Source organism: Heloderma suspectum, chromosome 12 (genome assembly GCF_057233095.1).
Source record: "Heloderma suspectum isolate Gila_16-S chromosome 12, 16-S_ref, whole genome shotgun sequence".
In the NCBI taxonomy this organism is placed as follows: domain Eukaryota; kingdom Metazoa; phylum Chordata; class Lepidosauria; order Squamata; family Helodermatidae; genus Heloderma; species Heloderma suspectum.
This window is the reverse complement of record NC_139469.1, coordinates 8180551-8197731: the sequence shown is the minus strand read 5'-3', so window position 1 is coordinate 8197731 and position 17181 is coordinate 8180551. Positions and strand designations below refer to the sequence as shown.

At 49.2% G+C, this 17181-nt stretch overlaps 1 protein-coding gene across 1 annotated transcript in view; it reads right to left on the bottom strand.

Annotated features, from left to right (window-relative positions):
• AMZ1 (archaelysin family metallopeptidase 1) overlaps positions 1-16034 on the bottom strand; it is a 34263-nt gene extending 18229 nt beyond the window's left edge. The window contains exons 1-4 of the mRNA XM_084818271.1: positions 15910-16034; positions 4425-4482; positions 3179-3287; positions 780-1119 (exon numbers count right to left, since the gene is read on the bottom strand). Coding sequence (XP_084674397.1) covers positions 780-1083 — 304 coding nt within the window. The 5' untranslated portion in view covers positions 1084-1119; positions 3179-3287; positions 4425-4482; positions 15910-16034. The remainder of the gene's footprint in view (positions 1-779; positions 1120-3178; positions 3288-4424; positions 4483-15909) is intronic.
• Positions 16035-17181: the final 1147 nt, after the last annotated feature.

The window sequence follows — 17181 nt, the reverse complement described above, 5'->3', positions numbered from 1 at the left end:
CCAAGTGGTGGGCTAAGGAAGGAACTACAGGGAAACTACAGGATGGCAACTGTACTGCATGGCTGGTGTGGGCATAGTGGCACATCCATGGGCAGCCTCCTTGTTCCCTTACCTGCCTCCGGAACTCTGTCTCACAAATCAGGTTCCAATCCCCAGCGGGGCAGCTAGGTAATCTTAGACCATGGGACCAGTTGTCTAACACCAGCCTCCTCCATCCTGGTGTCCCTGAGGTATGCTGGACTGCAACTCCCAGCATCCCCCAGCCAGCATGTCCAGCCACATCTCGGGGTGGCAGGTTGGGGAAGGCTGTCTTACACCCACACACACTATGCAGCCAGTGTAAAGCTTGCACTTCTCTCCTCCCTCCGCCATTCCGTGCTTTACAGCTGCTTAAACACACTCAAATCAGCACTGCAGGAATAAATCAGGAGTTTGCCTCTGTTGCCCTGATGCTAAACACACGTACTTGGGAATAAGCGCCATTCTGGGGTAGAAAAGGATAATATGTTCTAAAAGTAAAAATAATAACCTGAGCATCTGCCTCACTATGCACATCCCTGCCTATTAACTATTTTTAAAATTAATAAGGGAAAAAAGGATGCTGCAGGGAGTAGCTTCAGCCCGGTATGCTCCTGCCAGCCCCAGGTGCTGACCCGGGCTGGTTTGCCACAGCCCCCATCACCTGCTGCTCTCTGAGATTCTATTTGGGGGCCCCCTGGGCTGTTGGGCTCTGGGTTTGCCTCGGTTTGCTGGCACCAAAGGCCTGGCCGTCGAGTTACCTATGGGTTGCAGGTAGATGTGCTTGCAGCAGAACTGCTGCTTTCTCCTCCGCAGGGAGCAGTAGAAGGTTTCAAAGTCCTCAGGGGCGTCAGGATGGCTGAGGAGCCAGTCAAAGGCGGTGCGGATGAACAAGCCACAGAACAGCGTCCTATGAGGGTTGTAGGCCTCGGAGAGGAAGAGCTTCTCAGCACTGGAGAAGGCCTTGGTGTAGAGCTCCTGCAGAGCCGGGTTGGTGGAGATCAGAGCATCCTTCAGTGCCCGGGGCCCAAAGCTGAACTCCTGAGCATGTCTGCACTGCAACATCGCTGACGACAGGCTCTGGTTCTGCAGTGCCTCTTTCTGTGAGGAGAGGACACAATGGTCAACGCCCAAACCCCGCCCTTTGCACTCAGGCAAGGTTCCCAAGGGAGTCCGCACGCTCAGAGATCCCCAGCCCTTTCAGGTCGATGGGCACATTTGGAATGTTGAGTGTCATGGGTGCTCTCACAAAATGGCTGCCATGGCAAGGGGTGGGCTTGCCATCCATAAAATGGTTACCATCAGCAGAGGCTGGTGGCTCTGATGTCAGTGGGGCGGGTTGCAGTGAGAACCAGTCAGAACTCTAAAGGAGCTATCCAAGGTGCTGCTGGTTACCGCAGCAGACATAGCTGGTCACAAAACACTCATTTCCCAAAAGGCAAACTGGGGAGGCTAAAAGGAAAGTAACCTGGCCAGGAACCTAAATACAAGGTAGAAGGGGGTGGGGGGGGTGTCTGAGTCCCAAAACCACTCTTTTGAACCCAAATAAAGGTGGTGCTAGAGGATGGCACTTTGCTTTTTGGCATGCCAGGCTCCCAGTTGATTTTTTAAAAAACACTTCTGAAATAAAACTAAAATCATGAGGGACAGGGAGCCTGTTGGGCACTAAGAGGGGTGTCTGTGGGCACATCGATGTCCATGGGCACCACATTGGAGACCCCAGTCTTAAGCACTGCCTGGAAGACTTGTGCTCCTGTTTAGGGAGCTGCAGTGTAGCTTAGTGCTTGAGTCAGAGCTGCGAACCAAGAAGTTGAGGGGCAAGGCAAGGGTAGCATCCAATGTTAGACCTACGTGGAATAGACCTACTGAAATGAGCGAGGCTTAAGTTACCATAGTGAACATTAAGTCCCATTCTTTCAGTGGGTCTACTCTAACATCGGATACTATCCCAGGTTTCCTAGCCCTGCTCTTGAATATCTTACAAACTAAACAGCAACAAGAACAGGGTGTATGCCGTTCGTGTTGTGTGTATTTAGGAACATTAGGAAGGTGCCTTGTACTAGATGAGACTATTGGTCTATTCTGACTGGCAGCAGCTTTACAGGATTTCAAGCAGAGAACATAGAAAGCTGCCTTCACAGAATCATAGAATAGTAGGGTTGGAAGGGGCCTACAAGACCATCGAGTCCAACCCCCTGCTCAATGCAGGAATCCAGGTCAGAGCATCCCTGACAGATGGCTGTCCAGACTTGTCTTGAATGCCTCCAGTGTGGGAGAGCCCACCACCTCCCTAGGGAATTGGTTCCATTGTCATACTGCTCTAACAGGAAGTTTTTCTGATGTTCAGCCAGAATCTGGTTTCCTGTCACTTGAGCCCATGATTCTGTGTCCTGCACTCTGGGATGATCGAGAAGAGATGCTAGCCTTCCTCTCTGGGACAACCTTTCAAGTACTTGAAGAGCGCTATCCTATCTCCCCTCAGTCTTCTCTTCTCAAGGCTAAACATGCCCAGTTCTTTCAGTCTCTCTTCATAGGGCTTTGTTTCAAGTCCCCTGATCATCTTTGTTGCCCTCCTCTGATCCCTCTCCAGTTTGTCTGCATCCTTCTTAAAATGTGGTGCCCAGAACTGGACACAGTACTCCAGATGAGGCCTAACCAGTGCTGAGTAGAGGGGAACTAGTACTTCCCGCTGTTTGGAAGCTATGCTTCTATTAATGCAGCCCAAAATAGCATTGGCCTTTTTTGCAGCCACATCACAGTGTTGGCTCCTATTCGGCTTATGATCGACAACAATTCCAAGATCCTTCTCGCTTGTAGTGTTGTTGAGCCATGTATCCCCCATCTTGTAACTGCATTTGGTTTTTGTTCCTAGGGCGGAACTTGGCATTTATCCCTATTAAATGTCATTCTGTTGTTTTCTGCCCAGCATTCCAGTCTATCAAGATCACTTTGAATTTTGTTTCTGTCTTCCAAAGTATTAGCTATCCTGCCCAATTTGGTGTCATCTGCAAATCTGATCAGCATTCCCAGCACCTCCTCCTCCAAGTCGTTAATCAAAATGTTGAAGAGCGCTGGGCCCAGGACTGAGCCCTGCGGTACCCCGCTCGTTTCCTCTCCCCAGTTTGAGAAGATCCCATACTGGGTCAGACCACTGGCCTACCTAGCCTGGTGTGGCTGGCAACAGCAATCCAGGGTTTCAGGCAGGATTCTTTCCTAGCCCTTTCCGGAGATGCCAGGGATTGAACCTGGGACCTTCTGCATGCCTTTGTCTGTTGATTAAAAAAAAAAGTTATGTTCCTAGCCTTCGTAACAGAAGAGCTGTGCTGGATCAGAGGCGAAGACCTATCTTGTCCAGCATTCTGCTCGCACAGCAGCCAATAAAATGCACCTGGGAAACCCACAAGTAAAACACAAGCACAATAGCACCCTCCAACTTATGTTCCCCAGTGTACTGCCTCTGATACTGGAGGTAATATATAGCCATCGCGACTAGTAGCCATTGATAGCCTTATCCTCCATCCTCATAGTTTAAGAGATGTTCATATATTCTTATTTTGGAAATCAGCAGGGACGTAACATATGACACAAGTAACTACCATGTCCCCCGTAATATGCGAGAGGCACATCCGACCATTTCCCATTGTGGGCACACTTTGTGGGCACACTGTGAAGAGCTGGAACCAACTATGCTTCATTCTCCCGCTGAAATACACTCTAACTAAACTCACCTTTTTCTCTCTCTCTTATGATAGTATAAACTTTTGCAAATATTGATTGAAACTTTTTTCAGCCCTGTGTACCCTAAACATTTGACACCGCAGAGTAGACATTTTTGGCTGAGTAGTGACCATATGGCCTTCGGTTTGCAAGTTTGTTTTGTAGTGCGATAGCTCTGTTTAAACATAGAGATACTGGAATGAAACCAGGTACACATATCCAGGGCACAATTCTACATTTCAAGTTTGAATACCACTTTGACCTGTTCTCCAGCAAAGGCAAGAAAATGCAAAATGCGACACCATCTCTCCCTTAAAGTCTGAGACATCAGAATGAATGCTGGGCTGACCATGTTAACATCATTCTGCATTTCATGTTCAAATACAGATTCAAGCCCCACATCTGCTTTCAAAATGTCCAGAAGCGATTGAGGCCTCTCAAAAATTAGTAAATATTTCCTGATCCCTGGGAGCTACAGCCGAATGGGCTTGATCAATGCTAGCCTCTTCTGTGATATTCCATTGGACTTTCTTCCCCGGATATAGTACAATAGTGTTCAGAGCCACTGTGGTGTAGTGGTTATAGTGTTTTGGAATGGGACTTGGGAGACCCGGGTTTTAATCCCCACTCGGCTATGAAGCTCCCCGTGGGTGACTTCGGGCCAGTCACTGACTCTTGGCCTAACCTACCTCACGCGGTTGTTGTGAGTACAAAATGGAGGAGGATCATGTAAGCCGTCTTGGGTTCCTTGAAAGAGGGGAAAAAAGCAGGATATAAATTAATAATAAATAAATAATAAAAATCATGCCACACTTCCCTAAATTACACTATATGCAATTTGCTGCCATCTCTTAATACATTATTCCCTTTGTAAGTCAGCTGCTATCAAGAGTGACAAGTACCGATGAATTATTCTCTTTGAAAGTTCAGCTCCATGCCACTCATTTTCTGCTTTGCTCTGGCACCACCTTCCTTTGATAGATATACTCTGGGGCGATAAAAACCAACAACAGCAGTACCGTAAAACACGGCAAGACCGTGCAGCAGAATGAGGCTGAGGGAAGAGTGTCAAAAGGTTTTGCATGCTGGTGTTACTTTTTGGAGCAAACGTCCTGGAAAATGTTCTACATTTTATTTTTATGCATTCTCTAGACAGTCATGTGTGATTTAGTTACAGGCTAGTCAAGCTTCATTATTTCTCATCTATTTCTCATTATTTCTCATCTTCATTATTTCTCATCTAGATAACTGCGTTATCAGTAACCAATAAAGCCAGGATATAGTTGACAGTGTCTTACCAAAATCCCCTTTAATTTATGTGCTATTAAGGGTGCAATCCTATGCATATTTAGACAGAAAAAGTCCTACAACTGCCAGTACCCCCCGGCCAGCTGGCTGGCTGGGGGATGCTGGGAGCTGTAGGACTTTTTTCTGTCTAAGCATGCATAGGACTGCATCCTAATTTGTTCAAGGTGCACAACTCGTTACATGTCTGTTTCTGACCTTACAGAGGTCACTGAAAATATACTTAATTCTCAGTGGAGGTTCTACACCTTTTGAACCAGCTACCCACAGAGACCCTCTGGGTTAAATCAACTGCTGACATTTAGACAGAGATATATTGATTGATTTTTCCCCCAGTAATTTTAAATGGATGTGATTTAGCAGTTGTATTGTTTCAATGGTTAATTGGTATTTTTTTATTCTATTCTTTTTATTAAAAAAAATTACAAATTGTACATTCCCTAGTCTTCCTATCAGCCAGGGAGGCAATGATAGATGGACATCCATCCATAGGTAGCTTGCAAGCCATCAATTTGGGCTACCTCTTCATCAGAGATGGAGGCATACATTATTCTTGTAGTCATTTGCATGCAAACTTGCAGAGATGCAACCTAGTCTGGGAGCCAATATTGATAAAGTGCTGGAATTAGATATGGAGTTGATAAAGTATTTTAAGTAAAGTAAATATTGATAAAGTGCTGGAATACGATATGGAGAATTTTCCAACGGTACGAGCTGTCCAAAAGCGGAACAGATTGCCTCAGAAGATAGTGAACTTTCCTTCATTTGAGGTTTCTAAGTAGAGGCTGGATAGCTACCTATCAGGGATGCTGCAGCAGCAGATTTCCTGCATCAGTGGGAGATTGGACTAGATGACCTTTGATGTCCCTTCAAATTCCATGACCTCAGTTCAGTTCCTGGCTCAGCCACAAAGCTGAGCCAGTCACCATCTCTCAGCCTAGCCAATCTACATCACAGGGCTGTTGTGAAGATAAATGGGAGGCAAGTGCATCAGCCTGGGTGTAAGGTATAACATTATTATTATTAATAATAAGATAACAAATAATAAATATTTATTATCGTACATGCTTTGTTTCCTGACGGGGCCCTGGCCCAAGACATCTTAGGGCTGTTCACACAGCACGCTAACCCATACTCAGTGGTTGAACCATGGGTTGTTTGTTGAACAATGGGTTAGCATGTTGTCTGACCCCAGGACATTTTTCTGCAGGGTGGCTTGTTAACTATGCAGCGTGGCATGTTAACCACCCTGAAGAACCCAACAACAAACCCTAGGTTCTCAAGGTGGCTTGTTCAAGAAAAATAAGCCACACTGCGTGGTTAACAAGACACCCTGCGGAAAATGTCCTGGGTTCAGACAACCTATGGTTCAACAAACCACTCACGATTCAACAACAACCCACACTCAACCACTGAGTGTGAGTTAGTGTGTTGTGCAAACACAGTCCTTATCTCCCCAAAAGACTGCACTGCAGTAAGCTCTCGCAATGCTCCAGAGCATCCTTTCTCAACCAGGTGCTTAACTCCCATCATCACCCAGAAAGCATGGCCAGAGAATGTCAAGTCTCAGCTCAGCCTGAGCACTGCATCTTAATTTGCCCTGCAGCATGCAAGAAAGAAATGCTGGAAACAAATCTCAGATTTGTTGAGAACTTCCTAAAATGCTGACATCTTAAGCAACTGCCTGGGTTGACTGTAGGGTAGGGTTTTTCTGCTTTGTTCCACCCCACGGCCAAATTCCCACCTCACTTTTCATATCCCAGCCATTCTGACATGCAGTAATTTAAGACGGCATTGTCCACATCTGCAAGGCCTGTCAGCTAAATCTACTAACACAGATGAATCGCTTAGTCACTCCCCAGTAAATCAAGAGAAAATTCATAGGCTATCAACCTAAATGAAAAGCCCAGAAGGCTCATAACGAACAACTGAAAAATGCCAGAGTCCTGAAAGTCATTCCTTTGCCAAGATTGACAACAGTTGTTGCTGTCGAGCCTTGTGGATTAAAGTTGTGGTCTCAATTTATTTTGTTGACAGGTCTTGAATAAGATTGTTCTTGATGGGGAGCCTGAGCTGATGACATGCAAAGAGGTCTTGAAAAAGCAGAAAATCTGAGAGAAGAGCACATACTGGGGAAAAGCTGAGGTGTGTCATTCTCAAAAACAGAAGACGCGTGTTCCTAGAGTTGCCAGTTTTGTTGGTTTGTTTTCTGGCAAGGCTCTTGAACTGTCAGTAGCAGCCTAGACTGTCGAAATGCAGCACAGCAGCAGTGTCAAGGGTAGGCATGGGTGGCCACCTGCCAAGGGCCCACAACCCAGCAGGGGCCCTGGAGTTGCTCCTCTTCTTTGCCATCACAACCTACTTGCTTACCATAGGTGCCACTGCCAACTTGCTCACTGGATCTCTGCCTGCCAAGCAAGCAAGTGGTAGTCATGGTGACAAAGAGGAGGAAGAGCAAGAGCAGCTGGGTGTCATCCTGCCCAAGGGCCTCCAAAATCTGGAGCAGGCATTGATGCAGCAGGTAACCATTTCCCCATCCCTTCACAAAAACTGGGGAACCACCAAATGATTGGTGGTTGGAGGAAAGGGGCAGGACTATCTGAGGAACCTTGGAGGGCCAGGTTAGGAGGCCAGGTGGGCCGGATTTAGCCCAAGGGCCTGAGGTTCCCCACCCCTGCTCTAAAGTAACTCAGGTTTCCCTTTTCAAACTAGGAGACTCCCACACGAACCAATTAGCCAGTGTGGTCTACTGTTTAAAGTCTCCACAGCAGCTAAACATGCAGAAATTAAGCTGGTGATGCTTCCCCCATCACTTTATCTCTATGCTATGAAGAAAAGAAAAACTTTACCAACTTTATTTTCTTGGGCTACAAGATCACCGCAGATGGTGACTGTAGCCATGAAATTAAAAGATGCTTGCTCCTTGGGAGGAAAGCTATGGCAAACCTAGACAGCATAGTCAGAAGCAGAGACATCACCTTGCCGACAAAGGTCCGTCTAATCAAAGCTATGGTTTTCCCAGTAGTAATGTATGGCTGTGAGAGCTGGACTATAAGGAAGGCTGAGCGCCGAAGAATTGATGCTTTCGAACTGTGGTGCTGGAGAAGACTCTTACGAGTCCCCTGGACTGCAAGGAGGTCAAATCAGTCCATCCTAAAGGAAATCAACCCTGAGTGTTCATTGGAAGGACAGATCCTGAAGCTGAAGCTCAAATATTTTGGCCACCTAATGCGAAGAGAAAACTCCCTGGAAAAGACCCTGATGCTGGGAAAGACTGAAGGCAAAAGGAGAAGGGGACGGCAGAGGATGAGATGGCTGGACAGCATCACCGATGCAATGAATATGGACTTGAGCACACTCTGGGAGAGAGCGCAGGACAGGAAGGCCTGGCGTGCTATGGTCCATGGGGTCACGAAGAGTCGGACATGACTGAACGACTGAACAACAACAATATAACAGGCTGCTGCTCAGGGCACAGGAGCAGGGGAAAAGTTGGCAACCTAGTCAATAGAAAAATAACCAGGCTAGTGAAAACCTACTGAAACTCCTGGGAAGCAGGGGTGCAAAACGTCAGGCCCTGGTGACCCAAGTCAGCCTCTGGGGTTCCCCAGATGGCCCTGCCCCATTCCCTTGGCCCCACCCCTTCCCCCAAACCTCCAGTCATTTGGTGGCTCCCCAACTTTGTTGGAGTTGTAGTTTCTTTTTGTTGCAGTTTCTTCCCCATTCTAAAAAGCTGAAATGCCTCTATAAAGCTTAGTTGCCGGCAGTAAGAGCTTTAAGCTAAAACCTGCTGCTATTTTTTGCATTTTTGGCCCCACTCTTTTGGCCTTCAACCCTGCCCTCCACTGGAATGCAGGCCCCAAGAGAGTCCCCCGGAAAGGAATGCAGCCCTCGGGCTGAAAGGCGGCTGAACATCCCTGGGTTATGGCTCAGCAACCTCTGGATCTGTATAGGCAAACTCATCATGGCCTTGAACCTGAGAAACGTGTGTGTGTGTGTATGTGCAGTGGAGGCGGGTAGGTCCGATGTCAGTGGGGTGGTGGATCCGCTCTGTGTTTCAGTCAGAACTCTAAAGGAGCTATCCAAGGTAGCTCCTTTAGAGTTCTGACTGGTTCTGACTGAAACCCGGAGCGGATTCACCACCCCACTGACATTGAAGCCACAGTCTTGCACTGTGCGCGCGCGTTTCTAAATCCTGTTTAGCATCACTGTCACTGAAGGTGCCCTTGGGCAAAGCCACTGCCTCTCTCCTCCTGACTTCCCCATTTGTAAAGCAGAGATGATCATGAGCAGGATGGGAGACCTCACTGTGCTAAAACCCATCACGAAGCTGTCGCAAAGTTAATAGCATTCGGCTCCCAGGTTCATAACACTCTGCCGAGCTCCCCCCCCCCCCTACGCACACATGCATTTTTGTCACTCCATATGAAAGCTGAGTGGAACACTACTTGGCCCAAAGATCCCAAAGTCTCTTCCTCTTCCTGATGTTCCCATTTTGTTTGTCCCCTGGCACTAGGAGACATTCAGGGGCATGATTCTCTTCTGCCATTTCTGATGTATCCGGTATTGAGACGACAAGGAACCAAGCGTAGATCATCATCTAGCGCTTATCAAAACAGAAACCGTGTCTGGAGAGGAGCCCAAGGGCAAATTGCAGCACTGCAAACTGCTCACGGCACCTTGTCCTTGCTTCGTGCTTCTCGGGGGAGACTTGATGCTTTTGGCAAATGGATCTTAATCTGGGTTTAACATAATGCCAGTTGTGTGTGTTTTTAAGTGGCAATATTACCATTTAAAAATTGCATACACAATCTAAGCACAGGCTTATGTATTCTCAAGATTCAACCGCTGTAGAACAATGGAACATGGATTTACATTACAGGGGTGGGCAACATGCGGCCCTCAGGCTCATTTCATGCGGCCCTCGGCCTCATTTCAAAAGCCCTCTGTATGCGATCAGTTCAGACTTCTGGCAGGAGCGGTCTGTCTCTTCCCTGGCAGCCCACTGCATCAGAAGGGGAGGGAGGGAGGGAGGGAGGGAGAGATAAGGAGCGCCCCCGTTGTCAAGTGGCTCCCAACAGATTACCCACAAGGAAATGAGGCCCTTGACAGAAAAAAGGTTGCCCACCCCAATTTACAAACTGGATGCATGTTCCTGAATACTGACTCCATTGAGAAATGAAGGGCAACATAACTTATGTGGTAGGCCGGTGTGCAGTGTGTGGTGAAGGATCATGCCCTGGGGAAGGAGCCCAGGCTGTCACTCCTTCCTACACCAGGATCAGCTCCCTTGGAAACTAGGTCAACTCTGGTGTAGGGAGGGGCTGTGGCCTGAGCCTTTTTCGTTCTGGTCAACTACACAAGCAGAAAAATGAGGTGGTAGAATGGATTCCACAGAGTTCAGGCTGCAAGTGCGAAACCCCATGTTCAATTGCTCTTCTGTGCGAAAATGCCCTGCAAGTCGAAATCTTTCTTCCAGTTGTGCTAGTTTTCTGCTTAAGGAAGGTGGTGGTTTTTTTAACACAACAAAAATGTGATGCTCCGCCTACAGCCTCAAGTGGTATCCTCCATTCAGCCACCCTTCAGCGTTCTTCCACCTCATTCAGCTACAGGTATTAGACCCAGCCACACCTTACCTTCATGGCATGGGAAGATTCTAAGAAAATAACGGGGGGGGGGGGCAGAATGTTCCCTCAACCTGCATTCGAACCTACCAGTGGCAAGAACAACGTCAGTGGAAACATGTAGCGGGGCTATTAATCATAGGAACATAGGAAGCTGCCTCCTACCGAGTCGTATTGTCAACACTGACTGGCAGCAGCTCTCCAGCATTACAGGCAGGAGATTTTCCAGCCCTACCTGAAGTTGCCGGGGATCGAACCTGGGACCTTCGGCATGCAAGGCATTTGCTCTGCCACTGAGCCACAGCCCCTCCCAATCCTTGTGGCCCAGCACCTTTTCAGCAGGGTGGGGAGAGAGTCCCATCTCTAGCACCTACCATTCTCAAAAGCTTTTTGTTTGTTTGGGCATGGAAACTCTCCGAACAGGAGTTTCCTTGCAATGGGGGCATGCTTTATTTAAAAACTGGCCAAAACCATGATGTTAACAGATATGCTACCCTAGGCCTTCCCCAACCTGGCACCCTCTAGATGCATCTGTTTGTAATTCCCATCAACCCCAGTGTTAAAACAACCAACAACCTATGCCAGCTGGGGATGATGGCCATTGTAGTCCAACACATCTGGAGAGCACCAGGTTAGGAAAGGCAATTTGAAGTCTTCCCCCATTTTTGATTTCCAGAGGGTATCCGTGTTAAGCCCCTTCATGGATCACTGCCTTGTTGTGGTGAAGGGGCTTGCGTAACTCAGTGAAGCCATAAGCTATGCCATGCAGGGCCACCCAAGATGGACAGGTCATGGCGGAGAGTTCTGACAAAATGTGGTCCACTGGAGAAGGAAATGGCAACCCACTCCAGTATTCTTGCCAAGAAAACCCCATGGAACGTATCACAAGGCTAAAAGAGATGACGCAGGAAGATGAGCCTCTCAGGTCGGAAGGTGTCCAATATACTACTGGGGAAGAGCAGAGGGTATTTCCAAGTAGCGCCAGAAAGAGTGAAGCGGCTGGGCCAAAGCCAAAAGGACACTCAGCTGTGGATGTATCTGGTGGTGAAAAGAAAGTCCGATGCTGTAAAGAACAATATTGTTTAGGAACTGGGAATGTAAGATCAATGAATCAAGGTAAGCTGGAGGTGGTCAAACATGAGATGGCAAGATTGAACATCGACATCTTGGGAATCAGTGAACTAAAGTGGACAAGCATGGGCGAATTTAATTCAGGTGACCATTATATCTACTACTGTGGGCAAGAATCCCTTAGAAGAAATGGAGTAGCACTCATAGTCAATAAAAGGGTGGGAAAAGCAGTACTGGGGTACAATCTCAAATACGATAGAATGATCTCAGTACAAATCCAAGGCAAACCATTCAACATCACAGTAATTCAAGTCTATGCCCCAACCACTGAGGCTGAAGAAGCTGAGGTTGATCAGTTCTATGAAGACCTACAACACCTTCTAGAACTAACACCAAAAAAAGATGTCCTCTTCATCATAGGGGATTGGAATGCTAAAGCAGGAAGTCAAGAAATAACCGGGATAACAGGCAAGCATGGCCTTGGTGCACAAAATGAAGCAGGACAAAGGCTAATAGAGTTTTGCCAAGAGAACACGCTGATCATAGCAAACGCTCTTTTCCAACACCACAAGAGGCGACTCTACACATGGATATCACCAGAAGGTCAATATCGAAATCAGATTGATTATATTCTTTGCAGCCAAAGATGGAGAAGCTCTATACAGTCAGTCAAAACAAGACCTGGAGCTGACTGTGGCTCAGATCATGAGCTTCTTGTTGCAAAATTTCAGCTTAAATTGAAGAATGTAGGGAAAATCACTAAACCATTCAGGTATGACCTAAATCATATCCCTTATGAATATACAGTGGAGGTGAGGAATAGATTTAAGGGATTAGACCTGATAGACAGAGTGCCTGAGGAACTATGGACGGAGGTCTGTAACATTGTTCAGGAGGCAGCAACAAAATCCATCCCAAAGAAAAAGAAATGCAAGAAAGCAAAGTGGCTGATGAGGCTTTACAAGTAGCTGAGGAAAGAAGGGAAGCGAAAAGCAAGGGAGAAAGGGGAAGATATATCCAACTGAATGCAGAGTTCCAGAGAATAGCAAGGAGAGACAAGAAGGCCTTCTTAAATTAACAATGCAAAGAAATCGAGGAAAACAACAGAATTGGAAAGACTAGAGATCTCTTCAAGAAAATCGGAGATCTCAAGGGAATGTTTTGTGCTAAAACAGGCATGATAAAGGACAAAGAAGGCAGGGACCTAACAGAAGCAGATGAGATTAAGAAGAGGTGGAAAGAATACACAGAAGAACTATACAGGAAAGATCTTAATGTCCCTGATAGCCATGATAGTGCGGTCACTGAACTTGAGCCGGACATCCTAGAGAGTGAAGTCAAGTGGGCCTTAGGAAGCATTACTAACAACAAAGCTAGCGGAGATGACAGTATTCCAGCTCAGCTATTTAAAATCCTAAAAGATGATGCTGTTAAAGTGCTGCACTCAATATGCCAACAAATTTGGAACACTCAACAGTGGCCACAAGACTGGAAAAGGTCAGTTTACATTCCAATTCCAAAGAAGGGCAACGCCAAAGAGTGTTCAAACTACCGCACAATTGCGCTCATTTCACATGCCAGCAAGGTGATGCTCAAAATCCTACAAGCTAGGCTTCAGCAGTATGTGAACCGAGAACTACCAGAAGTACAAATGGGTTTTCGAAGAGGCAGAGGAACTAGAGATCAAATCACCAACATTTTCTGGATCATGGAGAAAGCAAGAAAATTCCAGAAAAACTTCTATTTCTGCTTCATTGACTATGCTAAAGCCTTTGATTGTGTGGATCACAACAAACTCTGGCAAATTCTTAAAGAGATGGGAGTACCAGACCACCTTACCTGTCTCCTGAGAAACCTGTACAAAGGTCAAGAAGCAACAGTAAGAACCGGACATGGAACAACCGATTGGTTCAAAATTGGGAAAGGAGTATGACAAGGCTACATATTGTCGCCCTGCTTATTTAACTTATATGCAGAGTACATCATGAGAAACGCCGGGTTGGATGAATCACAGGTCGGAATTAAGATTGCCGGGAGAATTATCAACAACCTCCGATATGCAGATGATACCATCCTAATGGCAGAAAGTGAAGAGGATCTAAGGAGCCTCTTGTTGAGGGTGAAAGAGGAGAGTGCAAAAGCTGGTCTGAAACTCAACATTAAAAAAACGAAGATCATGGCATCTGGTCCCATCACTTCCTGGCATATGGAAGGGGAAGAAATGGAAGCAGCAACAGATTTTATTTTCTTGGGCTCCAAGATCACCGCAGACAGTGACTGCAGCCATGAAACTAAAAGACGCTTGCTCCTTGGGAGGAAAGCTATGGCACACCTAGACAGCATAGTCAGAGGCAGAGACATCACCTTGCCGACAAAGGTCCGTATAATCAAAGCTATGGTTTTCCCAGTAGCAACGTATGGCTGTAAGAGCTGGACTATAAGGAAGGCTGAGCGCCGAAGAATTGATGCTTTCGAACTGTGGTGCTGGAGAAGACTCTTACGAGTCCCCTGGACTGCAAGGAGGTCAAATCACTCCATCCTAAAGGAAATCAACCCTGGCTGCTCATTGGAAGGACAGGAACTGAAGCTGAAGCTCAAATATTTTGGCCACCTAATGCGAAGAGAAAACTCCCTGGAAAAGACCCTGATTCTGGGAAAGATCGACGGCAAAAGGAGAAGGGGACGGCAGAGGATGAGATGGCTGGATAGCATCACCGATGCAATGAATATGGACTTGAGCACGCTCTGCGAAAGAGCGGAGGACAGGAAGGCCTGGCATGCTGTGGTCCATGGGGTCACAAAGAGTCAGACACAACTTAACGACTGAACAACATCTGTGTTAAGGCTACTGCAGCAAAAACAACATAGGATCTTGTGGCTCCTTAACGATGAATGCATTGATTTTGGCATAAGCTTGCCTGAACTATAGCCCGCTTCATCGTGAGGTCCACACCTGTTTATGACCAAATCAGTGTGTTTGTCTTTAAGATGCCACAAGGCTCTTCGTCCTATTTTTAATGTGCTTCTGTTCTTTGTATGCCACTTTGGGGGAGCAGGGGCCTCCTGGCTGCCTTTTTAAAAAAGCATGAATAACCAGGAGTGCAACGGTAAATAAATTTTGAAGTGCAGGCACTTCATCATGACAGTTCACGTAGCCACGCCCCCAAAGAAAGCCCCCCAAATTCAGGCAGCTGTGTTGATGCATATAAGCAAACCAGTCCTGGCACTTTTCATCTCGACCAGGTTCAGGTCTGTCGTGAAGCCGATGGGTCTTAATCGCCCATTCAAGACCAAACCACCCAAAACACTTTGCATCACCACAGGGAACGCATCGCTGCTGAGAAAATCCACCCCCCCCCCCCCACTGCGAAGAGCGCGGCTAACCTCAGAGGGAACAGGGACGCGGGGGGGGGGAGATGACGTCAGCGTCCCCGCTAATCGAAATGTCCCGGCGCGCCACCGCTGCTAGGAACCCCGAAGTGCCCAGTCTCTCTGGAGAGCGGGGTGGGGAAGAGAGAGAGAGGGGGACGTGCCCCGGGAAAGCCCTCCAGCTCGGGGCGGGGAGCGCAGCCTGCTGGCGGAAGCGAGCGAGAGCGCGGGCAGTCGCAAGCCGGCCGGCCGGCCCTGCCTTGACCCGCGTCGATCAAGTTGGGAAGCCGCCCTGTCCACACGGACCGGGCCGGGGGCAATGAAGTCCTGCGCGCGGAGGGCCCGCCCGTCGCGCTCTCCCGGTCGCCCGCGCGCCCGGCTCCGGAACGGGTCTCCGCCGCCTTTGCAGCCCGCCCCCCGCCCCCGGCGCCGCCGGCTCCGATCCGCGGCGTCGCAAGTTGCCGCGGCGGCGCGTCCTCCCCGCCGGCGCGCCCCGGCGCCACGCGCCTCGGTCTCTCTGGGCCCGGCCGGGCTCGAGCACGCGGCGAGAGCGGCCGAGCGCGCCGACGCGTCACGGGGCCGCGAGCCGCTTCCCTTCGCCGGAGCCCCGCCCGAGTTGCCCGCTCCGCCGGCGCGCCCGGGCGCCTTCCGCTCGCCTGCGCTGCTGCGGCCGTTCCCGGACTGCACCTGCCCGCCCGGGGGAGCCGCGGAGCTCATCCTCCCGGAGGATGGGCCGGCCCGCCGCGCCCTCGGCACGAGCCGGCTGCCGCCTCTCGCGCCGGCCTCTCCCCGGCGCGCGACTCACCGCTCCGAGCTGCGCGGGGCGGGCGAGGGTCTCCGCTCCGCGGGAGAGGGCGGGGGCAGCTGGGGCGCGCGGCGGGGGAGAGCCGGAGTGGCGGCGGTGCTTCCGAGGACCTGACGTCGCTGATGGAGCGCCCTCGGGGGGGGATCCGAGGAGCAGCCGGGGGAGGGGGAGGCTGTGATGGCGAAGGGGAGGGGGGGCGCTCGGGGGAAGCCGGGGGGGAGTTCCGACGGGAGGGAAACGGACCGCAGGAACTCCCCCGCCCTCGCCGCGGCCGAATTGCTCTGGCCTTTTCCTGGCCGTTTTCCAGGGCAGCGCGTCAGGGAGAGGCGCTTGTGTGCAGGCCGAGACGACCCTTTTTTTTTAAGAAATCAGCGATAAGAACGCAAAAGATAACACCCTTTTATTTGCTTGTTTCTATCTATCCCGTTTCCCCCCCCCCCCGGGCCCAACAGCACAAGGTGGTGTATGTAGTTCTCCAGTCCGCCCCCCCCCCCCGGTTATCCTTGCATCAACCCTGCGAGGTAGGTTAAGCTCATAGCAACCGGTGGCCTCAAGACATCTAGCCAGCTTCAGCATGGCTGAGTGGGGGTTTGGAGCGGAACCTCTCCGGTTCACCAACTCGCCTACACCCTTCAGAGAGAGACAGCACTTTGCACGCGCTCTGTGGCTTCTGCCGTTACAAGTGCCGATGACCCATTGCAAAGGTAGTGCGAGAGAAAAATATTTGCTCCCCCTCCCCCCATCCATCGCTGTCTCTTTTTAAAAATTGCTTTCCATCAGTACGGAGAAGCAGTTGGCATGTTCTCAGAGGGCCTGGTTCACCCCCTCCCCAGAGAATCATTGGTTCCCTTTACGATGGCGAATGGCACTCTGTGGAAGCTCAGATACACTCTGGATCCTTACCCTTTTTAAAAAGTGCTCTTCCCTTTGAGGCCAAGGCACTCTGCAGATGCACAGAGGCACTCTGCTTAAAGTGTGATAATTTTGCAGGGGTGGAGGGAGGAAACTAGTACCAGGAGGCCAGGAGAAGCGAGGTGGAATTGCTATAAGGTGAGGGTGATATACCTGTGAATACCAAATGCTAGAGACAAACAACGAGGGAAGAAGGATTGTAGTTTTCCTGCTGTGCTTCTGAGCCTCCCAGGGGCATGTAGCTTGCCACTGTTGGAAACAGGAGATCGGGCTAGGTGGACCTTTGGTCTGATCCTGCAGGGGCTCTTCTTATGTCATCGTGGGCAGTGGCTGCAGTTTGTCTCAGATTTGTCCCTTGGC